This window comes from Aulonocara stuartgranti (genome assembly GCF_965226115.1).
Source record: "Aulonocara stuartgranti genome assembly, chromosome: 20".
Lineage (NCBI taxonomy): Eukaryota > Metazoa > Chordata > Actinopteri > Cichliformes > Cichlidae > Aulonocara > Aulonocara stuartgranti.
The window spans coordinates 2,694,326-2,721,252 of NC_138956.1; the positions used below are offsets into that span (position 1 = coordinate 2,694,326).

At 42.6% G+C, this 26,927-nt stretch overlaps 1 protein-coding gene across 4 annotated transcripts in view; it reads left to right on the plus strand.

Moving 5' to 3' along the window:
- Positions 1 to 5,885: 5,885 nt before the first annotated feature.
- The window catches only part of arhgef25a (Rho guanine nucleotide exchange factor (GEF) 25a), a 49,912-nt gene continuing 28,870 nt past the window's right edge, over positions 5,886 to 26,927 (plus strand). For 2 of the 4 annotated variants that reach the window (XM_082517856.1, XM_082517857.1), the window contains exons 1-2: positions 5,888 to 6,119; positions 7,046 to 7,184. In XM_082517856.1, the coding sequence (XP_082373982.1) occupies positions 6,024 to 6,119; positions 7,046 to 7,184 (235 nt within the window). In that variant the 5' untranslated portion in view covers positions 5,888 to 6,023. Of the gene's footprint in view, positions 6,120 to 7,045; positions 7,185 to 15,834; positions 16,420 to 26,927 lie in introns of those variants that run through there. The other 2 variants (XM_082517859.1, XM_082517858.1) reach the window with 2 other exon arrangements.

Below are 26,927 nucleotides of genomic sequence, written 5' to 3' on the forward strand. Positions count from 1 at the left end.
TGGTAGGATTTCTGGATATCAGCCACCCCCTCTATCTGCCGGTGGTACATACCGTGCAGGGGCCTGTCCTTCCATGATGGTTCCTCGTCTCCCTCCTCTTTCTTGGGTTTCTGCTGCCTGAGGTATTCACTGAGCACTCGATCAGTTGGGGCCATCTTCCCAATGTATTCTTGGATGTTCGTTGTCTCATCCTGGACTGTGGTGCTGACACTCACCAGTCCCCAGCCCCCTTCCTTCCGCTTAGCGTACAGCCTCAGGGTGCTGGACTTGGGGTGAAACCCTCCATGCATGGTAAGGAGCTTTCTTGTCTTTATGTCAGTGGCTTCTATCTCCTCCTTTGGCCAGCCTATTACCCCAGCAGGGTACCTGATCACGGGCAGGGCGTATGTGTTGATGGCCCGGATCTTGTTCTTACCATTCAGCTGACTCCTCAGGACTTGCCTGACCCTCTGCAGGTACTTGGTGGTTGCAGCTTTTCTAGCGGCCTCTTCATGGTTCCCATTCGCCTGCGGGATCCCCAGGTACTTGTAACTGTCCTCTATGTCTGCAATGTTGCCTTCTGGTAGTTCAATCCCCTCAGTTCTGACTACCTTCCCTCTCTTTGTTACCATCCGACTACACTTCTCCAGTCCGAACGACATTCCAATGTCATTGCTGTATAGCCTGGTAGTGTGGATCAGTGAATCGATGTCTCGTTCACTCTTGGCATACAGCTTGATGTCATCCATGTACAGGAGGTGGCTGACAACTGCTCCGTTCCGTAGTCGGTATCCGTAGCCAGTCTTGTTAATGATCTCACTGAGGGGGTTCAGGCCTATGCAGAACAGCAGTGGGGACAGAGCATCTCCTTGGTAGATCCCGCACTTGATGGTGACTTGTGCTATGGGCTTGGAGTTGGCCTCTAGTGTTGTACGCCACATCCCCATTGAGTTCCTGGTGAAGGCTCTTAGGGTCCCATTGATCTTGTACAATTCTAGGCATTCCAGTATCCAGCTGTGGGGCACTGAGTCATAGGCCTTCTTGTAATCAATCCAGGCAGTGCACAGGTTGGTCAGTCTGGTCTTGCAGTCTCGGCTGACTGTTCTGTCTACCAGTAGCTGGTGTTTTGCGCCTCTGGTATTCTTGCCAATTCCTTTCTGTGTCCCACTCATGTATTGACCCATGTGCCTGTTCATCTTAGCCGATATGATGCCTGACAGGAGCTTCCATGTAGTACTGAGGCAGGTTATTGGTCGGTAGTTGGAGGGGACCGGTCCCTTCTTGGGGTCCTTGGGGATCAGGACCGTCCGACCTTCGGTTAGCCATTCCGGGTGTCTCTCGTTAACTAGCAGCTGGTTCATTTGTGCTGCTAGACGCTCGTGGAGTGCAGTCAGCTTCTTCAGCCAGTAGGCGTGAACCATGTCGGGCCCTGGTGCTGTCCAACTCTTCATACTGGAGACCCTTTCTTGGATATCTGCCACTGTGATGGTTACTGGATCCTGTTCGGGGAGGTCGCTGTGGTCTGCCCTCAGATCCTCTAGCCACTGAGCATTGCCGTTATGGGTTGCATCCTTCTCCCATATGCTCTTCCAGTATTGCTCGGTCTCCAGCCTTGGTGGTGCTGTTCTCTTATTGTTCCCTTGCCACTGAGAGTACACCTTTGCTGGTTCTGTGGAGAACAGCTGGTTTATTCTCCTGCCTTCTATCTCTCTGGTGTACCTTCTCAAGCGGCTGGCCAAGGCTGTGAGTCTTTGCTTGGCAGTTTCTAAGGCCTCAGGTATGGACAGCTTGCTGTATTTCTTAGGCACCTTCTTTGTCGCACCTTTCTGCAACTCCGTTAGTTGGCCAACCTCCCTCCGTGCTACTTTGATCTTGCCCTCTAGCCTCCTTCTCCATGGAGGGTACTGCCCCTTGTGGCTGTTCAACTTGTAGCCAAGCATCTCACTGATCACTGCTGCCGTATTGTAGATCAGCTTGTTAGTGTCGGTAATCGTGGTTGTAGGTATCGTCCGTAGTGCTGCATTAACATCATCTAGCAGACCTTCTGAGGGTACTTCACGTAATCTTGGTAACCGGCTACGGGGGATCCAGGTTTCAAGCTTGGCCATGATCCTATCTTTCAGGTCAGTTCCTCTCGCACTTAACGATCCTTCTCCTATCGCACTTGGGGCTATGTACCCAATCTCGGGTGGGGGTGATGATATCGCCCCCCTGACCTGGCGTCCTGACTCCTCCTTGCCGTAGCATTTGTGTTTAAATATATATATATATATATATATATATATATATATATATATATATATATTTAAAAAGATCTTTTAATGAAATAAAAAGAACAAATATATGTTTGATGGACACATCTGGGTGTGTAGTGTAATATGCTTGTTATTTAGATGCCTTTGGATGTGATGGTATAATTTCTTACTTACGTGATATAGAAAAGCATTGCATCCATGTGATAGGGCGATACGTGGGGTACACTCTGGACAGTTGAGAAGTCAGTTGCGAGACTAACTCAGAGAGACAGACCACCATTTACACTCATATTCACTATAGAATACCAGTTTATGAAAATGCTAAAAAATGGTTATTAGAGTCTGTTATTAAATAAAAAGTCATTGCCAGGCAACTGTGGCTTAGCCCTGAGCAGTTGCTGATGTGTTCATAGTTGGTGAGGGAAGGGAAAATTTTGAGAGATGTTTTTTTATGTGTTCTTTACACAGCCTGTCAGTTTCCTTGAGTTTCTCACACACATTCCTGAGATTTACTCAACTAAGCCCCAATGGTGATGATGTACTCGTGCAATAAAAAATACCAGCATGGCACATAAACCAAACCAGAATGTCAATGACATAATAGCTCATCCAGCTCACGAGCCATCACGATTCATGGCTAATCCCCTGTGAAACAACAAATATGACCTTGACCTTGAGCACAGTTTGAGCCATTAGGTGATCATTTTGCGTTGTGTAAGTTTGACCAGTACTTTAGGAGGAGTAGTGATTCTTGTGAATTATAGGCAAGTTTACAGATGAACAGATGCTTTTCTGGTAACTTTCAGTTTGAGACAGACACAATGTTTTATTTTCTATTTTAATAAAGTTCACAACCAGGTTAGGTATGAGCCATGTATCAGCAAACAATTGTCCAACCTGTTGTTGGTGTAACATTACCAATGTTTCAACTCTAACCAGACAGCAGGGTAAGCTATGGCTGTGAGAGTCAGCCAACATGTAATACACCAGGGATCTGAGACGAAAGGAGGTAAACAAGCATCGGTGTTTGCTAGCTCATTCTGCTGGGACATATTCTTAGCGTATTTTTATTGTGTAATTTTGTGTATTACAGAATGCAATAAGAACATACTGCAGGGATTAATTGGTTTCTCTAACTTTAATCTGAATTATACATTCAGAATAGAGGAATTCATTAAACATTAAAAAGGCACACTAAAATGAGGGGAAGACAATAGAGATGTCTTCCCCTCATGAAACATTTATGCTGCGAAGACCTTTAAAGCTGTCTGTCATGGTGGAACCATGGTCACCTTTGGCCTTGACTATATATGACAAAAACAGGAACACAAGCAGCGCTCTGGCTTAGGAAAGGTAAAAACTCTGAGACATGGATGTTACTTGATATAAAAGCTGAGACTGGTGTATAAAAAAAGAGTTTGGGCCTGGGTGGGTTTCCAGGTGATTAAAAGGTACCTATCTGTTTCATCAGATTAGACTGACACCTAAACCAAGAATTATTCTTTAGATGAGTAGCTGCTATTTTCAGGTTTGGTTATACAACCTTTGAGAGTTTGTGCTTGAGCAGAAAAAAAGTGGAAAAAAGACAAGAACATTAAGAATATAATGCTTTTTATCCAGGCAAGCTGTCTTTAGGACTTTTTATTTTTTAGATAATTTTCGGTCTGTCTGCATTTAGTTGCACAAAATCAAGATCCAGTTTCAAATAGTTGTTTCATTGACCAAGCTGTTCTTTAAACAGAGGTGTACAAGTCAGCATTACATTACTGTTTGCCCCTTGACCTGCTAAATGAGTCAATCAAACAAAGTCATGCAGCTGCAATCCCAGCTGAAAAAGGCTGGTGTCAATACCCGTCCACATAGCTGAACAGATACCCTTCTATGCTATCAGTGCTATCTTATGGAGAATCCACACAGACACGTCAGACACTGTTCTTTCCTCTCATTCCCTTTGAATGAGGTTACATCATCTGTTGATGTACTAAATTATGGATGCTTTACTTGGCTTGTTCTGTTTGCACTAAAATGTTGAGACACCACCCAATCAAAATGTGCCAATACTGCTACTAGCCAATCAGATAGGTTATTAATCAGTTGTTAAAAATACATTTAAAGAGCAGGGGCATTGCTTTTGGAGTTTGAGACGTCCAAATAAAGAAAAACATCTACATGAAAAAAGTTTAGCTTAGCTCATGCTAACTAACAAAACTGTGTTAGCTTGACTTGTGAGTGATTAGTTATTGTTGCTATAACAAACTGGACAAGATATTCCCCAAACTGTTCAGCACTGAAGCAAAACATGTGTATCCTCCCAGCTGCCTGCAGTTGCTGCACATCTGTGAGCCGCTTTGCAACCCACTTCCACCCTAGCTCCTCTTTGTCGCACTCTATTTGATTTATTCAGTCTGATAGAAATATCAACATCAATCACGGCCATTGGTAGTGACACTTGCTCTTTTCTGTATCAGTCCTTTCTCCCTGTCAAACCACCATAAGAAAAGTATTTCATTTGGAAATATTATTCCTCTTTTGACAGAAATGATTGTTTATGAACTCTGACCTAAATAACACTAGCTTACATGCTAGCACACTAAACTTGATATTCTTTGTAGCAGTAATGTAAGTCAGGTTCTAAAAATTAAATATAGATCGCTAGAAGCACAGGGAGTACAATACGTGTGTTTTTCTTGGAGGAACACAGCGACTGCTGCAGTGAAAATCTAAGACTGATAGACACTAAAGATAGAATCGCATGGCATTTGAACCTGAAAGTTTGATTAAGTATGCTAGTGTTCTCCAATAAAAGTTAAGAATTTGAAAGACAGACACACTTCTTTATGACAATGTCTCTCTACTTGGTCAGCATTGTCAAAATGTAAATAATGTTGCAAGTCTTCTGATTTTAACAGCTTAAATAATGAGCATCTAAGCAGTTGAATAAATAAAGTAAGATAAATGTGGAAATGGCGACAGTGTCTCAAATAGTTGAGCTTCGTGGACTGTGTTTTCATACCTTATTTGGGGCTGCCCCACCGCTCAAGGGTTCGCACAGTCTATGTGTCACTGCCTTGGGCTTGAGACTTGGGCAAAAATCAAGAGAGTGTGGAGTTTTACAGGAGTTCAATGAAAGATCAGATTGAAATACTTTGAGCTTAAAAAAAACTACAGGTGCTAACCAAGGAAACAAGGAAAGACAGAAGAGAAACAATGATGAAAGGGGTGAGGTTTGGGGGAGGGGGAGGTGATATTGTATAGCCAATGAAGAACAAGAAAGGAGGATTTCAGGGAGGGTGGTGTGCTCAGCCACTGCGCTCCATTTCAGCATTCAGAAAACATACAAGAAGGCCAACTTCACACTGTCAAACCTCATGATTTAGAAGAACCACAAAGAAGAAGACTGTGGACTTTACAAAAACCTCAGAAGGAGGCTGAAGAAGAAGAAAAATCTGTCTGTTTTTCAGGTTCCTGACAAAACAGTGCAGACTATCAGAGAAGGAAGCTGCACAGACACTTGCAGCCATCTCACCTGTGCGTCCTGGACGTGCTGAGGCTCCTGACCAAGTGCACGCTCCCACACAGACACGAGCCCTCCTCCTGCTCCTCCTTGATCTATTCTTGCGCATGAGGTTTCCTGTGTGTCATGGTAGAAAGAGGTGGGCTCAGCTCCAAACTGCAGCACAGTGCACAGTGAAGGGGCAGAAAACAAGAGCACAGGACAGACACGGGACACGAAGATTGCATCAGAATCAGAGACCAAGCTTGTAGAGTTTTTGTGTGGTGTTCAGGAGAATGAAAGCTCTGCAGAAAAATCAGGGACGCACTGACCAGATGTTAGGAGCCATGGCTGATGTGCTTACTTCCGTGGCCATGCCCAATCAACAGTGGGTGAGTTGTGACTGCTGCCCAGCTGGCTCACTTGAAATCTGTTTGGATATATACTGTCTGTTTATATGAAAGAATAATGCCTTAAATTCAAACTGAACGCACACATGGAGGTGTTTTTCAGGGTTCGTAGAGCACAACATATCCACAAATCCACATTGTACATGCCAAGTTTTTGTGGTTGTGTTTTTTGTTGCTTTTGTTGCTTTGTTGTTCATCGCTATAACCTTTTCATCAACCTAAAATGATCAAGATATAGTGGATAGGGAGAGGAGAGAGTGAGGGGTATGGAAAGTTTGCAAGTCTCCGTTCAGTGCTTTGGAGGAATCTTGGATGTTTCAGTGGAACAGGAAGCTCAGTAGTGTTGATTAAAACATCAAACCATAAACAAAGTCATGCAGGTCTAATGCCTCATTGCAGCCCTGCAAATGTATTCTCCTCCCCCCTTTCTCTTTTTTTTCTCTGCCTGTCCTCTCTTCTGTAGGACAAATTCTGATTTGACAGAAAGAAAAAAGAAAAAAGAAGTTGGAGGGTACCACAGTGACCAGTGAATTCCTTTTTGAAGTTCTGTTTCTCTTAAAAAAATGTTTATCTTGACAGATTATTTCCTTTCCGGCAGATATAGGACATAGCCATAACAGTGAATCTAATCTCCCTCCATCCCTGGACTTAAAGACAGTTTCAAACCTATTTCTGAGAAACGGTTCTCATCCAAGCTCTGTGGCAAAACTAGGGCCTCATTTCCATCACATTCTTGTTCAGTGTGTAATGGAGAAAAGGATGAAAAAGATGCAGGAAACTGGAAAAAAATCAGCCACTGGGATAATGTTCTGTGGTTATGTGACCATAAGTACTCTATACAATCTTGCAGTCACTTCCTCCTTGAGTGCAGGGCTCCACTGCTGACAAATGCATCTCTCTGTGTATAGCTCTCAGAAGGAGGTGAGGTAGACCTCCCATCATGCGAGGAGGAAAAGGGGCCTGTCCAGGGTCAGTGGGAGCCAGAGGGCCTGGACTGGGAGCAGCAGGCCTCTACTACAGAAAATTCAGACCAGAGAGAAAGAACAGGTAAGACCTGAAAGTGCTGCACCGAGTGACCCTAGACTAAACACTGCAGGTCTCACCAAACCAGTCAGAGCTTAGAGGCTCACCGAAACGCAAACTTCCAGCTATGAAACATCTCAGATTTCTGTGAAGTAACGTTTAAGAAACCTTCCTTGTGCACTCCTCAGTCTTTTTTTCTTTTTATGATAAGGTTCATGTGAGCCACTAGCTACTGCCTGTGTTTTTGCTCTCAGTTCACCCTGTTCTTGAATGTTAGCCATCAAAACAGGCCTGGGTCCCATCTGCCATATCTGATGGTGGTCATTAGGCAGTAATAAGCTCAGGAAAGGTATCAGATTGGAGTCACCTGAATGTTGGTGGTTTGCTCTTATTAAACTCCACCCTCTATATCCTCTATTAGCACTGATAACCTTAAATTGCTTTGCTGTAATGTACCATATATGAGTTTGTGAGACAGAAAAAGACTTCTTGTGTGCATGCATATACACAAGCAATACTTTCCAGATGGGGCAAGAAAACATGCTCCACTGCCTGCCCTCCCCTTCTGCCCCATCACTGTTGGTTGAACTTATTTTGATTTTTCTGTGAAAGGCTTGCGTGCGTTGCCATTTTACTTGAGTGGAATGGAACAAAAGGAGCTTTGTTGCTGGATCTGGGTTTGGGTTAGAGGGAGTGTGTGTGTATATATTGGAGGTTTGGTGGTGTGTACCATGTGGCCAGACCACTAACTGTTGTGCAGAGCAGTATATGGCTTACAGAAGGGGTGTGAGTGAGGCCAGAGGAAGCTGTCAGCGATGCTTATCTGTAACGGTCTTACTCAGACAGGGAATGCTATTGAAGTCGATGCAGCCAGAAATTCTTTTTGGTCGGGGCTCAGAATAGCGGAGCGAAAAAAAAAAGAAAAAGTAAGGAAATGCATTATTCAGGGCCATGTAGAATGATGATGACCGAAAAGGAGATTGTTTATTTCAGCTCCAGACAAGCTCGATTGTTTTTGTGCAGCCCATTTTCCTCTAGATGGAAAATTGGATGGAAAATTAATGAAACACAAGGAAAAAACATCTGAACCAAAACGCCAGACAGACTTCGTCTTAGCCCAGAGAAGGTTTGGCAATACACGTTGTCACTTATTTGAAACATTACGTTTACGTGAATATAATTATACTCGGCTGTAACATGTAAATGAACAAATGTAATTTTCTCACTTTGTGATTTTCGATATCACACTGAATGCTGCTTTATTTTATTTCATTAAGTTGGGGCAGCTTTGTTATTTTGAGGTCTTACCGCAGTATCTTTCTACTTACCTAATATTTATTTTTGTCTGTGTCAGTTATTTTTTGTTGGAGCTGGCAGTACAGAGCCCATGAAATCACAAAGCGTTTACCTTTTTATGGCCTTGACACAAAGCCACATTCATTACTAATAATTTTCTTAAAATGCAATTTAGCAAACTTGGTAACCTCGAAGATAAATACAAATTTTACTTAACATTTTTGTATTATCGTTAAAAACATCAGAAATGTTCAATCTTTATTTATCAGTTGAGAAAAATGAATCAGGTAATTCATCAACGTTATCACTTGAAAGGGTGCTACATAATTCGATTTTTATCCTCAAGATTTTCCATAATTTCTGACCTTCTAAATGTAGGACAGAGGAAAGACGATAGGCCCTTGCTTTCTTCAAAGACATGGTTCGTTGGCCCATAAGGGCCATCTGTTATGTGTTAGAAACGAGATGCCTGCTAGTGGCTTCCCAGGAATCACAGGCCAGTGCCAGCATCCACAAATTCAGATTCCCCCTTTTTTTTATACAATTCTTAAACATTCCTGTTTTTCTCATTTCCGTGAATTTAGTGACTTTCTTTTTTCCCTCATTTCACCTCGTCGTGTTTGTTTTTCACCAGTTCAAAGCTATATTTGAGTTTGAATTACATTTTTAAAATTTTGTTTTGAAACAAGGCTGTGTCCACAGCATTGTTATTTTAACCCTGACCTCTCCTTCAGAGCTAGATGTTAGGATTTTGACCTGTACATCTGTCTGTCTGATGAAAAGGGGGCTTCTATAAAGTCAGCTTTACTGTGATATCATAGCATTCTGTTAAAAATATAATTTTTTTCCTTTATTTAACACCATAACTCTGAAACAGAAGGGAAGATTGCAACTTGGCTGATTAACTATAATCAGATTTTTTTTCACAGACGTATAATTCACATCTTTACTCTTGCCAGATAATACAAATATTTCCTTTATTTAAAACACTGATTTCTGATGGAGAGCTGTAAGTGTGTCCATGCACTCTGGGTTTTATAGTTTTGTCCTTTTTTGAGGTAAGATCAAATCTTCACTGAACCAGTAATACAAAGTGCTAAATTTTACCTATAAATGTCTACAAGAAAAGCTCACGTGTACACAACACACCTTGTGTGTCATCATATGTGTCATCAGTGTTGAGGAAGAGCAAGATTTTCAATTGAATTGTGCTGAAAAGCAAAACCATGAAACACATAAGAATTCCTAATGTGTAAAACCAGAGACCAAAACAAAAGAATGGAGAGAAATTCTTTTTTAGTCATCTTAGTTTAGCACAGTGCACCTCACTGGTTCTCAAATTAAACCATTCATATTTTTCCATAAGTTATTATGAGGAGAAATGTGCGGGAAATCCATGGTTTTGTCCATATCTGGTTTTGAGAGAGGCTGGGAGAGTGTGCCATTCAAGGAGTGCTGATCCCCAAGGACCTTGGAACTGAACTGTGTGCGAATGACCTTAAATGGGCAGAGATCAACCTGAAGCTGCATCGTATTGTATAGAGCCCAGAGATCGGAGAGATTAGCATTACTTCACATAAGTCAATGACATAATTATTCCTGTTTATTTATAACAAGTCCAGAGTTTTGCCCAGAAGAGATGCATAAGTATAATTTCAATGTATCTCTCATTAATAGAATAAATATAAGTTTAATTGGCAAACTAAAGCCACCTCACCAACACAATTAGTTATACATCTTATGTATACAACCTTCATGTGCAATCTAGAATAGCTTTTGTTATACACTGTATCAGAAATACTACACTCTCCCAGGTTCTATGTAATGACTAAATGTTACCGTGATTTGTTTTTGCACCTAATCCTCTGGTATTTGTTTCAGTTCTTGTAGGGATGATGTTACCTGAACTGTCAGCACTGTCTTCCTGTGAAATAGTGGTGACTGACAGGTATATTATGGAGACATCTATTTCTTGAATTCACAACATCCATCAGCTCACTAAGCTTGCTGTTGCTAAACTAAATATGTTTTGGCCACTTGGGGGCAGTGGAAAAAAATGTGAACACAGCAGCAACATACAGAAAGTTTTTTTTTAACAGTATTTTGGTGATTTTTAAGTGACCCCGAACTGAATAAGTGCATAAGGTGGATATATTTAAATATTTATATTTTAATATTAGGATATAGAAGTATTTCATTCAGGCTGAACTCTTACTGTAGCAGGGGCACCTTTTGATATTTTTTTCCAGCAGATAATCCCTTGGGTTTGCATTTGTTTAATTAACTTTTTATCCTTTGGGGGGCGTTTTAGATCATACTTAAGCCCCAAACTCAGTCACCAGCAGTCTCAGTGGTAGCATGCTGCTTTTAGAGCAAGGTTTACACTTCAGCTCCAAGGAGATAAAGGCAGAGAGCGATGCTGTGGGTCAGGTGAAGCTGGAAAACTCCAACCTGAAAGCTGGATAGATTTCTGGAAAAATAAGAGCTGGATGGGAAAGGGAGTATATGTTTGTGTAAAGGCAGATCTTTTGCTGTATGTGTGTGAATATTGTGAGACATGGACCTCCCGTCTGTGCAGCCTAGTGCAGAACTGCTGCCTGAGAGCAGCTCTGCTCGATGAGGTACAACAATGGGAGGTACTTAGTGGTACTAGTGAAGTGCACACACACACATGCATGTACAGACAGAGAGAGGCACACCGCCTGCCTCCCCGGTGTATGCTAGCAGTGTGTAGTTTAGTCTAATTGGACAAAAACAGCATCTCTTTGCAGGGCAGATGAGTTACGAACAGGACAGTTACTTCACAACTTCACAACCTCCCCCTCATAGTGGCTTGTCCAAAATGCCAGTTTCCCTTAATTAGCACAGAAATAGCGAGAGCTTAGGAATAGGGAGGAAAAAATAGAGAGGAAGTAAAGGAGAAAAGGGGAAGGAAAAATTGGTATAAAAGTGAAATGCAGTGAGCATATTTTGGCAGGATTTTAGCAGAGTGATGGGGCGAAGAAAGACTAATGTCAGTGGGGGGTTGGGGGACACATTGTGAATAAGCAACTGCGTATCTGCTGAACTGAGACTTGCTGTATCTATTAGCATGCATGTTTATATCACATGAATTTTCTGTATTTTGCTGTTATTTCTGTAATTTATTGCCACACATTATGAAGGTTTTTACCTCAGCAGGGCGTACAGTGTTTGCAATATATGCATCCCAAGAGTGGCACATGAAATGAGCAGGAAATGTTGTGTATGAGCTGATTTACAACACATTCATAAATCACACTTGATATTCCACTTTGAGCACACACTCTGAAATGCGGCTCACTCTCTCTTTCAGCGGAAACATAATACTCTCTTCCCTGCTTGGCTGCCTGGCTCTACATAAAAATGTCATACCCATCTATTTGCTAGTGTGCTTATCTGCAAACGAGTCCAGTCCAGCGTGAATGTAAATGTATAGATTTCATTCATTCTTACACGTCTCTGAATCTGAACAAGCAGAGGAGTCTTCTGTGTGTGTTTGTGTGTCTGTATGTGGGGAGTAGGAGAAAGAAGTGAGTGAGCAGAGAGGAGAGATAAAAGGAGAGAGATGAATGTGTGTTAATGCATGCCTCACCTCACATCCCCCCTCTCCTCCCTTCAAGCCGAGGGAGGAACATTTTTTCCATATTTCTGTTAACGTTCAAAGCTTTGTGCATTGTCTGCTGGTCCAGTTTTGGTACTCATTTATTACACTCCATTATTGCACGAAGGACACTGCCAGTGTTAAATGTCAGGGCTGATGCACAGAAATAGATGTTAGTTAAAGACCAAAACGAAACATAGCACTCAGTATGCCAAGTACATGTCAGATCTGGTCATTGAGTGTCTAATAATAGTCCAAAGATTTGTTATAATACTGTAAATGAAAACATTTTTTCCTATTTGTCGTGCTTTGAAGCGGCACCACTAAAAGAACGCCTGCAATCAACCTTACGCAACAAGTACAAAAGCACCCCCTCCCCCCCGCTGTGGGACTTGTAGGATCATAATCTGGCAGCTTCTAGCTTAAGAGCATATTAAAAGATTCTCTCATATTCATTAATTTTGAATGTGTCTCCAGAGCGGTTTCTTCTTTGCTCTATAGCTGTTTTTTTGTTAATTGGTAGTGCAGGCAGTATTTGTTCAGTTTGTAACACAGTTTGCTGTCGTCTTTCTTTGCCGTCTTTGTTTTATCTTGTTTCTGTTGCTGTCAAATCAACTGTTTCTCAGCCCATTTTGAGTTGTGCTCCTTCGCTCACACGGTGTTTGGCAGCCATATCAGCATCAGACAAATGGAGACGTTCAGCAGTGCCTTTCAAGAATCCTCTAGCGAATTGCCCTTTCAATCACAGTTGCTTAAAACATCCATTATAAGCAAAGAAACTGAGAGAGCGATGGAGGCTGTGATGGGGAGAGAGAAAGGAAAGCTGTGACCTGTGTGTATCTTTACAGATATGTGGTGAACCACTGTGCTGCCCGAGCCTGGGAATTGATAATGCATAAGTCTGTCTCCAGTCCAGAATTGTATTTTCTATCTGCTTTAGATCCCTCTTCATGTACAGAGTGCTGAAATGCTGCATAGTCAATGCACTGGTTTGAAGTACTCTGTTTGTATGGCTAATGGGTGAGGCAGCCAGGCTTCTCTGTTTACCCTGACAGAAACATCCTGACAGGAGTGTGCCACCACCCTGCCACTGGACAGAAAGATGATGGAGACACAGTTCTGCCAGCTGTTGAAGTGCCTGACGGTGCACCTCAGTGATGCGTGCGCTTGTGTGTGCCTGCATGGTGGTTCAGTGCCAGCTGATACTCAGCCTTCTCTTGCTTCCATTGATGCCCCGTAGAGGAACCTGAGTGGGTGCTGTGATGCTGCCTGTCTTTGTTGCAGTAATCAGGTGGTGATTTCCACACAGTTGGACTGTAGCCTGTGAAAGGATGTGCCCAGGAAAATTGAGATGGGCTCGCACGCTGAGTCATAAGCTTAGCAGCTTCAGGCCTGAGAAAGACTGTTTGTTGATCAAATAGTAATTGTGCCTCAAAATATGTGGCATGTCTTGAAACAAGTTTTATTTTCCTTCCCGCGCTAGTTATATCTCGAGTTGGATGCATTTGCTTTACTTACTGACATTTCAACAGCCTCTGCTTTCACATGCATGGAGAATGAGCCATAATCCAGATGTTAATTGACTTTAATGTGCTTTGATGTAAAGTACACATCTAAATATTGCATGCTTTGTGTACAGCGCTTTGTTAAGAATTGCCCTGTGTAGCTTTCAGGTTGATCAGATTGACTTAGAAAGAAAGGGAAACAATTCTACAGTGTTCCTCCTTTGAATATGCACACTCACAGCTAATGCTACACACAAATGCCCAAATGTGCTCCATGCTCGATCCGATTTAGTCACAGACACATTTACCCAAAGACACATTTGCTCGCAAAAAGATGTTGGTCAAAGATTGCAGCTGCTGCTGAAGATTTTTGGGTAAAAGCACCTCTGAGTGAAACTAAAAATTCTAAAAATGTCACTCATCAGGTTTTGTAAATGCATGTATTAGTTTGATCGGTGTACTTTGAAGAGCATATTTTATTATCCTAGTTGATCGCTTTGGTGATTATGTCTAAATATACTCATTTGCCACTTTATTAGGTCTAAGTTGTAGGTCTCGTACTAGGTTGGACTCACTTTTTTCTTCAAAATTGCCTTAATTCTTCATATCATAGATTCAAAAGGTGCTGAAAACATGTTAGCATTCTTCTGATTTGTCAGTTGCACATTCATAATGTAAAACACTGTATCCATCCAGAAACCAGTTTGAGATGATCTGAGCTTTGTGACGTGACACGCTATCCTGCTAGATGCAGCCATGGTCATGGTCATGATCATCAGCAATATCCATGTAGGCTGTGGCTTCTAAATAATGCTCAGTTGGTACTAAGGGGAACAAAGTATGACAAAACCCCATTCCCCACCACTCGCAGTAGCCTGAACCATTGATACAAAGCAGTATCCAGAGCAATGCTTTCATGTTGTGCATGCCAGATTTTGTCTCCTGCCATCTGAATGTTGCAGGAAAATTTGAGACTCATCAGGCCAGATACCAGTTTTCCAATCTCCTGTTGTGCAATTTTGGAAAGCCAGTGTGAATTGTAGCCTCAGCTTTGTGCTCTTGGCTGTCAGGGCTGGCCCTCTGTGTGGTCCTCTGCTGCTCTTCTGTATTTACTGTTGCCTTTCTATTAGCTTGAAGCAGTCTGGCCGTTCTCCTCTGACCTCTGGCTTCAAAACAGCATTATGACCCAGAGAGCTGCTGCTCACTGCGCATTTTTTCTTTTTTGGGCTTTAAACACTCGAGATGGTTATAAACAAACATCCCAGCAGATCAGCAGTTTCAGAAATACTCAGACCAGCCTGTCTAAGTATTTCTGATACTAAGTTTGAACCTCAGGATGTTATCTTGATCACGTCTACATGCCTAAATACACTGAGCTGCTGCCATTTGATTGGCTGATTAGATATTTGAGGTTGAACAGGTATACCTCACAAAGTGGGTGTTTATCACAAGATGAAGTTACACTATATGGTGATAACGTGGTGTAACTATATTACAGTGCAAAGCCCAATTCCCTTACGGGGGGCAACTTTGTCACTGATACAAAACTGCTTTATTCCACGAGCTTCTTTGGTTAGACTGTCCCACTGTGTACTTCAGAACAGGAAATTATCAGCCCAAATGATTGATGGTACACACACACACGCACGCACACACATCAAGAATGCCAACATTGTGAAATATGAGACCGCCTGTTCCCTCCATGGAAACACACTTTGCGAGCTCTGTGATCATAAATGAGCGCAGAAGTCAATATTGGAGCTGTCCCAGCCAGAAAAGCCCACTCTGAGCCACAAGCCCACGAAGAAACATTCCTAAACTGTCAGAAAGAGTCTGATACTGGCTGGACAATGCATGACACCTTCAGCATAACATGGCCATTCTGCTGTAAATAGCACCGTGTATCACTGCAGACCTGGGTGTTACTATTTCAACAGCCAGCTCCGAGCAGACACAAGAGAGCGTGTCATTTCATCTGATCTCGGAGTTGGCTATGTGAGAGCCCCTTTAAGCATTACTTACGCTAAAATGAGACTCAACCATGTAGAAAAGAGGATAACAGACAAGATGGGGGGGCAGCAGACGAGAGAGGAAACAGAAGGGAGCAGAGGAAAAAAACAGCTGAGAGGGGGGAAGAGAGAAAACTATGGGAGTGGGAAAGCTATCCTGGAATAGCCAGCAACTAGAGCTACAGACTCCACCCTTCTCACCCCTCCCCTTACTCTCTCTCGTTCCCTTTCCCTTGCAATCGCTCTCTCTCCCCCCTCTCTCTGAAGCAGTCTCCCAGTGTGTCATTTGACCAGGCAGTTCACAGAGGCGAGAGCTCAGCACCAAAAAGAAAGCAGTGGGAAAAAAGAGACAGAGACAGAAGGAACACGTTCAGCGTAACGATAAGCTTGCTGGAATGTTTCTCTCACTGCTTATCATCAGATGCAAAGCCCTGTGAGTGCGGATTTCTTCTTGGCTTATTGCTTTTGGGGACTCTTACACTTGGTTTCTTGGATATGGGTTTTAACTCTGCGTACAGTCAGCTGAAGAGGAGGATCAACTGACACCTTTTTGGGGGATTTACACTTTTTGAGGAGTAAACCTCTACTTGTGTGAGGGTGACGAAGAGAGACCAAGAAAAGAGAAGGAAAGGGGAGAGAGATAGATAGAGAGATAGAAAGAGAGCTAGAGAGAGAGAAAGAGTGCCCGGGCCATGCCCACCTCAGCTCATGGTTCAACAGCATGAAAGGGGGCCACCATCACCATCGCCACCACAGAGGCTGTGGCTGCCAACACTTGTTCCGTAAAGTCCTGGCCAAGTGTGGCTGCTGCTATGCACGAGTCAGAGGTCAGTGTCACACACAAATGCACATACACACAGAACGCCTAAAGAAATTTGATCTTTAATATCTGATTATCTGATTTTCCTGGCTTTGAGGTTGGAATTGTGCTTTAAAAACTGCTTTTGTGATCCTGTTTGTTGTGTATGTGCACGTTTGCGTGTGTGTGAGTGTGTGTGTGTGCAGTTTCTCTTGATCATTCCACTGCTCCTAATCTCCTTCTCCAATACATTATCTGAGATGTCCACCCATGTCTCTCTTATCTCTTCTCTCTTTTCTGCGAGCATATGTGAACAGTTTAAATGTAAGCCTTGGCCCCCTGCCCTGATCCCTACACCTCCAGCTAAAGCAACAGATGTACACACACACACACACACACACACACACACACACACACACACACACACACGCATGCACGCACACATGCACGAACAAACTTCAGAGCAAGTGAAAAAAGTTCTACAGAGCACAGCACAGTGAGGAACCGGAAGGAGGACATGGATCATGCATTCTTCCAGTAAGGATAGAGAAGAGGGAAAGAGCCTGCATGTGATTTGGAAGGTGACTGTCCTCATCATGACGAGTTCATGTCACTCAGTTATGTGCAGCACGTGGATGAATGAATCGCGCGGGGGGTCGGGGGTTGGGGTGGCTGTGCTACGCTGAAACATTCCTCGACCCAAAACAGTGGGGAGCAGAAGAAAACGACAACAATCCCCAGCAGCACCCCTGTCACTGTCTTCCCCTCCGTTTGCAGTAATGACGTGCAACATAAATAGCAGCGGTCCACCAGAGTAGTGTTGAGTTAAAGCAGCAGGTGGCATGATATGTAATAACAACAAAGTCAGATGAGCAGGCACAGTCGTCCATAGGCAGCCGTGGTTGTTTGTAGTTTATACAAAACTCAGGACTCGGTGTAACCTTGAGCTTAGAGCAGGAAAAAAAATCGTCTTAATGTTCCTACCTCTTTTGGTCTTTCTTCTCTGTTCGTTTTGCCATCTTGTACACATGCATGACCTCTGCCACTGTGGCTCCAAGGCAAAGTTAAAACAACAGCGGTGTCTAATAGCAGTGTACGATTTTATGCTGTGGTGGCACGCTGTGCGTTTGTTCCCTTTTACAAGCGTACATCAAAGTTGTAAACAGTGGACATACCCTTTGAAGTTCAGTACTTAGCAGGGGGGGCTTTCATAAAGTAGATTTTCATATTGCTGGCAAGCATTGTTGAATGCATACCTTAGATTCCTTCAGTTTAATCTCTTATGTAATAGATATTCTCCTTTTCCATCGCCTGCAGCTCCCTTCTGCATCTCTACCATGTTATCATAGCAAATACACACACACTTAGATCAAAATATATAAACATGTGGGGGACTGGAGGAATGAAACATTTCAGGCTATTAAAAGAACTCTCAATAAGCCTATAGCAAGAACATTATCCCAACAGTCAGGATTTCCTTAAATATATATTTTATTTTATATATTTTTTAGTGTTTTGGCAGGGATGGCCGGGGGGGGGGGGGGGGGGGGGGGGGGGGGGGGGGGGTACTTTGGTCCACTATGAAAAGATGAGATTTTAAATTTTTATTTTGCAAGCTGAACAAGAGAAATATGAGCACTCTATCCTGTCTGTAAAAGCCATGTGTGCTCTATAAAACCTCCTCATAGAAGAAAGCACATTTTTCATGTTGCGGCTGGCTTTTGTGCTCACATACTGTACTGCTCTCTCCATTAATCTGCACAGCAGTTTCTCTGATTAAAACATGGGGGTCCAGGGTCAGTTGTAGACTTTTATATTATTGAAAAACTGTTTCTCTCTCTGTCTATAAAAAACCTGATATTATTCAATTCTTTCCTTTCTTTATAATTGTATCTCATACTTTTGTGAGATATCACATATCTGACTTTCCCATTGTTTTTACTGTGGCGTCTACAAGACAAATACTGAATAATGCAGACTTTTTTCCGTTCTTCTCCCAAGACATTGTTGTTTCAGGTGAGGCACGTAACTGTATCAATTACCATCTATTTGTCTAAAGCATACATTTTTTCAAAAAAGGCCCAAAGTGGTGCCTGCACTGTCTTAGCTGAGATAATCAGAGCGGCAGCTTACTATTAGCTCCCACATCCCTAACTCTGATATCAATAGCAACAAAAGAATTTCCTCTTTGTTGTCATTTTTTAAAATCATGACAGGCCGTCTTTGCTCTATTGTCTTGGACACAACTGTTTACGATGCATTTCCATCATTCATTGATTCCAAATAAAAAAAAAAAGCCTGATGACTGACTTAAGAGGAAACTATCATGTGCGGTGTGATTCATTCCCCTACTTAGGCGTAATGGCACTTACTTGCAGGCCGGGTGATCACATGCACTATGCTATTATGTCACACCATATGTGTTCCTAGTGGATGCCTATCGCTTAGACCAGCATACTCACACTTGACTTTTCAATGGGTAAGCTAAAATAAGTTCAGCTGCTCACAGACTAAATGAGTCGCACGGGACAGTCTTTAATTCTGAATCTGACCCGTTTGCTTATATGCAGAAAGAGACTGCAGCTGAATCAATGTGGCATCATGCTGGCTACCCTGCCGGACTTTTTTCACATCTTAATCAATATCCAGTGACACGAGTGCAGGGGCAGCGGAGTCCTTATTAAGTTAGGAATGTGTGAATGGGTGTTATTTGCACTGTGTGTGGATTTGTGTTTATCGCAATACCGACGAGCACTAGAAGGTAGGAAGAGTTGGAGGAAATGTCTGACAGAAGAGCTGGGATTATTGATCTGGGCACTACTCATCGAGATGGAGAGGGCAGGAAGATGGACAGGTGGGGAGATGGGTTTAATGAAAGAGAAAGGCATGTATCATTTTAGCTCTGATACCAGCGGTAGTCTGCACAGCGCATTAGCAGATTGGCTTCCAGAGGGCCATTAGTGGGGCCTGCTTCCCAGCAAAGACTGTTGACAAACCATTTGAAAACAGATGGTATGCTTTGTCTTATATTGTCCACGGTGAGCTGAATTCACAGCCCAGACGGCATAAAAGCAGGTAACCTAATTATTTATCAAATGATTTATCTGAACAGAGAGTTTGGGGAAATATTTTGTAATATGTAAAGGAGAGGTGGAATGGACAAGTGGACAAGCACTGACAAGGCCCTGACTGCAAACGTCTGTTCACGCCTTTTTGAGCGAACTTTCAAATCTTGCAATCAGAGGAAGGAGTTCACATGCTGTAAAGACTACTGATGATGGAACCATCAATGTTCTCCTCACACACACACACACACACACACACACACACACACACACACACACACACACACACACACTGATAATGTTAGGAATTACACCCATGCAATTTGAGCTAACACGTCTTATCTTTTCTGTGGCACAGCCTCCCACACATCTAATGCTATTTGGGATGCACCCTCAAGTAAATCTAGCACACATACGTGCAGACTGTCAGACAGTAACCAAACAAAGATAAGGATGGAGCAGAGTTAAGATCACACTTAAAGGCAGATACTGTAATAGGCAGACCATATGGGAAAGAGTACTTTTTATACACATTTATATATCTCAGTTATTCAGTGGTTTCTTTTTCCACATTGTTCCCGGACTCGTTCCCGGTTCCCACTCCGGATCGGGGATGAGTTCCTGCCCCAAGTGGAGGAGTTCAAGTATCTCGGGGTCTTGTTTGCGAGTGATGGGAGAAGGGAGCCGGAGATCGACAGACGGATTGGTGCTGCAGCTGCAGTAATGCGGACGCTGCACCGGTCCGTCGTGGTGAAGAGGGAGCTGAGTGTAAAAGCGAAGCTGTCAATTTACCGGTCGATCTACGTCCCTACCCTCACCTATGGCCACGAGCTGTGGGTAGTGACCGAAAGAACAAGATCGTGGATACAAGCGGCAGAAATGAGCTTCCTCCGAAGGGTGGCTGGCCTCTCCCTTAGAGATAAGGTGAGAAGTTCGGCCATCGGGGAGGGGCTCAGAGTAGAGCCGCTGCTGCTCCACATCGAAAGGAGCCAGCTGAGGTGGTTTGGGCATCTGACAAGGATGCCTCCTGGGCGCCTCCTGGGTGAGGTGTTCCGGACATGTCCCACCAGGAGGAGGCCCCGGGGCAGACCCAGGGCACGCTGGAGAGATTATATCTCTCGGCTGGCCTGGGAACGCCTTGGTGTTCCCCCGGATAAGCTGGAGGAGGTGGCTGGGGAGAGGGAGGTCTGGGCCTCTCTGCTTAGGCTGCTGCCCCCGCGACCCGGCCTCGGATAAAGCGGAAGAAGATGGATGGATGGATGGATGGTTTCTTTTTCATTAACATATTCCTCACCTGCTGTGTTCCACAACTGAGGCAACAAGCAGCTTTACCTGTGTGTGAGAGGGTAAAGGTCACATGGCAGCAGTCAGGGTAGGGCAACAACAACAGCAATAATAAAACTGTTTCCATCTATGGATCTGTCTGTGTCTCCATAAGTATGTTTGTCTTTCTGCTGCTGTCACTTATCTCTTTGTGTTCCTTTTCTTTAATGATCCTCCAAAGAAGGAAAAGGGTCGGCGTTGTCTTGCATATGCATCTATATGTGTTCCCTTTGCATCTGAGAGCGTGTCTATTTGTGAGTGTTGGGGGCTGGTGTTGACTCATGCATGCAGTGTGTTAGGACAAGAATCCCCCACAGCAATGACACATACGCTCACACACACAGACACACACATATATTTACATGGTTGAACGGCAAAGACAGGGCGAACGAAACCAAAGACAACCATTAAAAAAACAAAAAAACACCCCAAAACATACACTGATATATATGTAAGTTTAAATTAGCTTCAAATTGAAAAAATGATTAGCATCAAAGGCCTTTGGGGCAACTTGCATCATCTGTATCGCTGCCACGGTTCTGCATTCAGCCGTAGTAAACAGTTGCTGCGCATTCAAGCCATCGAGAAAATAAGAAGCAAAAACTCACAATAATCTCACGTGACAGGCAGCGATTAAAATTTAGCTGCTCCACAATGTTCGGCATCAACACGCAGCTCGTAAAATAGAATAAATCACCGAACATTTATTTTTGTCCCTTCACAGATTAGTCAGAGTGCACGATGTGCTGCAGACCTCGAGGTGGTTGGGTTCAGTGTCTTGCTCAAGAACAAGCGCTTGCACATTTCATCAGTTTGGCCGCCGTCAGACAAGAACTTGATCCCCGCAGCGAACCTGGGACCCCGCGATGTACGAATACATTTTGATAACAAGTTGAGAGTGCTTTTGACAGAAAGCAGCACTGCTGGCAAATGCGGGGGGGCGGGGGGACCAGTGTGTCTTTTTATGTCTCAGCTAGAGAAACTTAGTTGTCATCAGCTTATAAGGCAGACTTCAGACATTATGGAAAAAGCAACAAAAATAGCTGAAATTGAAGGTATGCTAGACTGCCGTGGCTCAGCTCTGTGTTCAGCACTCTGAGATATTTTTAAACTTTGCACCCCAGCCCACCCTCCACCTCGTCATCTCTTCTTGCCCTCCCACCAAACCCCCAGCCTCCTTCCCAGCCGATCTCCACCATATTGTTTCTCTGTTGCAAAAGCGAAGCTCCCCAGCTGGATGAAGAAATCAGCCAGCCTGAATTTGGGCTGAATGTTGCGTGATCTGCTGGCTTGGAATATGAAGACCAAGTGGAGCTTTAAGATCACTCCTGGGGCGTTCTCATTTTCTCCCTCCTCCTGCTTCTCTTCTTCATTTCTCTCCTCTCCTTCAACTCCCGCTCTTTATTAATTATTTTATTATCTATGCCCTTTCTCCTTTAAAACAAACACACATTTATATATGGTTAATGTATTTTTACCACGTCCCTTTCTTTCACAGTTCATTGTCATTTCCTTTTTGCTCTACTAAACTGCCTTGCCCTGACATATTTGCAAGGCTCCCACAGTCTTTCCTTCCCTTTTTTCTCTTCCTTAGGACTCTGTTTGTAAATGTGCAGAGGAGAAGAATGAGGGAACAAATTATGAAACACAGGAGTGCATTCCATACCTTGTTTAGAAAGAATTCTCCAACAGTGCAGAGGGGGAGAGGAGCGACTTCCCCCCCGTGATTCTACCCCCACTTTCAGTCCATATGGCTCTTTTTATACCTGCCTCCTTTTGGGGGGGGGGGGCTATAATGTTTGCTCTTGCTTTTCTAATACTCAGCTCTTGCTTTCATGGAGTTTTACTCCTTCTTTTTTTCAAAACAGCAGCCGCAGTATAAAGACTTGTGAGTGGTGTGAAAAAAGTTTCAACTTTTGACTCTTTTCATTTGGCGAGATTGGAACATGCTTGCTGTAAGTCTTAGCGACAGGTTGACTGCAATGATTGCTGTTGTGTCCCCTCTGGCTGTCAGAGTGGAGAGATTTTGGCTGCTCTGTTCTGCAGTTCTCTCCAGAGAATACTTCACAGAGGCCTCAGTGAGAAACTTTCCAAAACAGTGCACAAGGCAAGGCAACACAGGAGCTGAGCATCTTACTTACCTTGTGTTTAATCAAATTTACTGTTGGGACTGTAGTTCCTCGCAGCCTGGGATCAGCTTATAGAGCATTATTGTTTGGTTCACTTCTAACCTAAATTTGCCATCATGTTTGTCTCTGCGCCTCACTAGAGGATAGTTCTGCGAGTTCATGGTTTATCAGTTGCACAAGAGTCTCTGGGGTATCTTAAAGGGACAGTTCACACCAAAATTTAATTTAAATGTTTTCTTTTGCCCGTTTTGGCGTCAGTTGACCAGTTATAGAAGTGTTGATTGTAGCAATGTCTGTCATCTGTTCAGTATAATGGAAATTATGTTTTCATACGTTTAAAAAGCTGACCTGCTTAGTCAATAAAAAAAAATGCACGAACATTGTTTTGAGCACTCTAATGGCAGCTATTATCCATCTACTGAATCATACCTGGGCCATGTCACTCTGCACAAAGAAGCACATCTGCAAAGAGGATTGTGTTAGGCACAATGGGACAAGATATGATTATTGCTGTTGTGATGCTAGCTACCTGCACACTTTGCAGTTTCTATATGAAAGTGCTCACAGCAGGGTTGGTGCATTTTTTGTGCTGAATTGCTGCTGATTTTTTCCAAATAATTATTTGTCACTTTGATTTAGTTCCAATATAGCTGACAGGAGGCAGTTATGTCAAAACAAGTTTACATCAAAACAACCTAGATGCATGAATAATTCTACAGAATGTAGAAAATATAAGCAAAAATAATTTGGAGGTGAACTGTCCCTTTAAGCATTTGTAAATCCCAATGAATTCTGGGCAAAATAGAGTTCTTTTCAAACTAATAAACAAACTTGTATGTTTTTACTGGGAATCCACAGCTAAGAAAAGCAAAAGATACAAGCAAATACTTCCATAAAGTTTTTGCATTGTTAAATAAGCTTTCCCCCGTGTTTCTGCCTTCTACACTGGACTGGAGAAGACAGCAAACCAAAAATTGACCTGTTTCCTTCTTATCGGCCTGCAACACTCTGATTGTCAGTCAGGCACCACTGATTGTTACTATAGACACAGCTTTCTGTTCATAGCCTGCAGCCAATACGTAAGGATTAAAGCCACATTGGTGGACTCAAGAGAAAAACAATTTTAAAAAATGTAAAAACATCCTAATGTGTATTTAATAACCCCCCAAATCTTTAGAATAAGTTTTTATTTATGTGCAAAATTCACATTGTAGCAGCCAAACTAAGACTACTGTAGCTGTTACTTTATAAATGCCAAATTTAGAAACATTTGAGTGTCTGAGTGTGACTTTAAAGATTTGCTTTTGCCGTAACAATCTAATTACACTAGCTAATAGTTCACAGTATTATATATATTTGGCAGTATACTCAAAACTTGCACATTTTCTATTGCTTTACTTAATGTTAATTATTCAGTTTCGTTAACCTATAGGAAAACTGTCCACCTGATGGATTTGGCACAGGTGGAACTGTGCCTCGGGTCGCCCTCAAACACTTAAATGGATTTTGTGTATTCATAAGATGCCCTCTTAACAGCCATATGGAGAGCTCTTGCTCAAAATGCAGGATCTGATCGAAAAGCAACAAAAGCTGACAGCTGCAGATGGTTTTCTTGAATTCAGAATAAGCTTTTCAGAAGCATCCTTTGTGCCTCTGGCATTGTCTTACTAATAAGCATAAGCCAGGGAAACATTTGCTGGGTTGTCACTGTATGAATATTGATGCAAATCTACAGTAATCATTGTGCTTTGTGTGTGTGTGCACGTGCAAGCGTGTGTGTGTGTCACAGACAGGTATATGTTCACGAGTGTATTGCTATGTAAAACAAGACTGAGTGCGTGCGCCCACATGTGTAGGTTGATTTCTTGCTGATGGCTAATCTTTTGTGCGGCTGTCCCTCACTCTCTCTCCTTCTGGGTTTAGTTGCTATGGCAATAAGAGTGGGGAGAGGTGGAGAGCTATGGAAAGGAATGAGAATATGTGTCTGGAAAGCACATCAAGTCTGACTGAGAATCGCTATGCCAGCACATCTTTAGGTCTCGAGGTCGGAACTGTGTGCCCCATTACAATGAAAGCTGAGATATTTGTTTTTGCACACAAACCTCGCATGCTTGCTCTAAATACACAACATGTTCTGAACGCTTGGATGCTCAGGATATAATTTTATGAGAGAGCATATCTGAGACAAGAGAAGTTAGACAGTTTTGTGTCAAATCAACAATTCACATTGTTGACTCAGTTTGTTATAAAGCCGTCATGGTTACTTGCAGTGCAGAGCACTGACCTTGTGCACAGCCAGCGACAAACTGCAAGAGCACAGTACTGGAGCTGTCAGGCAGACTGGGGCCAAAGGAGAGGCTCCACATACCCGCGACCCAGCGTGCATCGCAGCTCTGTCTCCAGCTCTCCTTGGAGGCCTCCTGACTGGCACTGCCATATGAAATCACAATCGCTTTTAATTTGCTCGTTGTTTTCGACCACCTCAAACACAAGTGCCAGCCATTTGTTCTCTGACTTTTTTTTTTAGAGTGAGTGTGTGTCTGTGAATGCGTGTGTGTGTGACTAGATAATCATAGTGATGACCGACAGTACCCAGGGTGTGTGCTTCCTATTGCTAAAAAGGGTAAAAAGAGTAGTGCTGATCATCACTGTGATTATCCGGGTGCACATACATACATACACACACACGCACACTGGCACAAGATATACACACAATTGCACACACACTAAATCAGAGTGCCATGCAGCGCCTGCAAGGTCATTTAAGTACTTTTCCAACCCTCATTTTCCCAAAATGCCTCAAAGCATTTTTCAGTGGACCTCATATAAAGACTGAACAATCTTATGGTTACTTTGGGAGCACGAGCGGTTGATATATATCCACCTACAGGAAAACATCCATTTCACAGTTTAGGTTTTTTTAGTTCTTGTTTTGGGAAAAGAAAATTGTGACTGTGACGTTTTAAGCTGCTGCATACTTCTACTAAACAGTTCCTATTCATTTCTCCATTATTTTTGTAAGAACAAATTGGCAGATATTTTATAATATAAAATATAAGCAATAAATTGACAGTTAAAATGTTGTCCAGCTTTAACAACTACAGGGTTAAAGTAATGTAAAAATAAATGTAGCACTAAATATAATCAAATATAATTATTGATAGATTACGTACAAATAAAATCAAAAAATAAAAGCATAATGAGTCATTTTGCTTTTGGTGTGCTAGCGCTTCTTTACTAGAGCAAAACAGGCAGTTGCTGTGTTGATCTTCAGCCTCTGGGCCTCGTATTGTACATGTAACGTGCACGGTATCATTCATGATAAACAAAGGATGTCTGTTTAAATATTTTCTTCTTCTCTGTCACATCTCAATCTCATATCTTCTTCTTCTGGAGAAAGCTCCCCCAAAAACAAAGTACTGTAGTAATGAGAGAAAATTACTTTGACAGTTTATCTATTTAAGGGAAAAAAACATGTCCGAACACCCTCAACTAGAGTTGGCTATTGTTTGAGATGCAAAGTAAGGGGAAAATATTGAGAAGCTTATCACGTATCAAGCTGACAAGGATTTATTTGGTCCATCTCACAACTTTAACTGATCATAAGAGGAAAAAATAGGGAAAAGGTTACGGCTGCCATAGGTGGGCATCATTCAGAAACAAAGCTATGGAGGTGGGGTGTTCATGTGTGTGAAAGATGTGGTCTACAAGAAATGAAAGTATTTATATGAATTTATAAAAATCAAATCCATTTGTTCTCTTTTTCTGCCTTCAAACTGAAGCTGTGCACTTTGAAAAGCAACATTTATAGCACATTTAGACTTTATTAGTTTTTTTACTTATGCTATGGTCACACCAGGGGAACCAGGGGGTGGAGACCAAAATTACTGCAACCATTTACAATAAACTTGTGATCTCCTTGACTTCTAAGACAGTCAGTGATCTTCAAGGGGACTTTGGTGCATCAAGTTGGCGATAAAACTGCAATAACATGGAGTCAGTCTGCTGTCAGTCTGCTA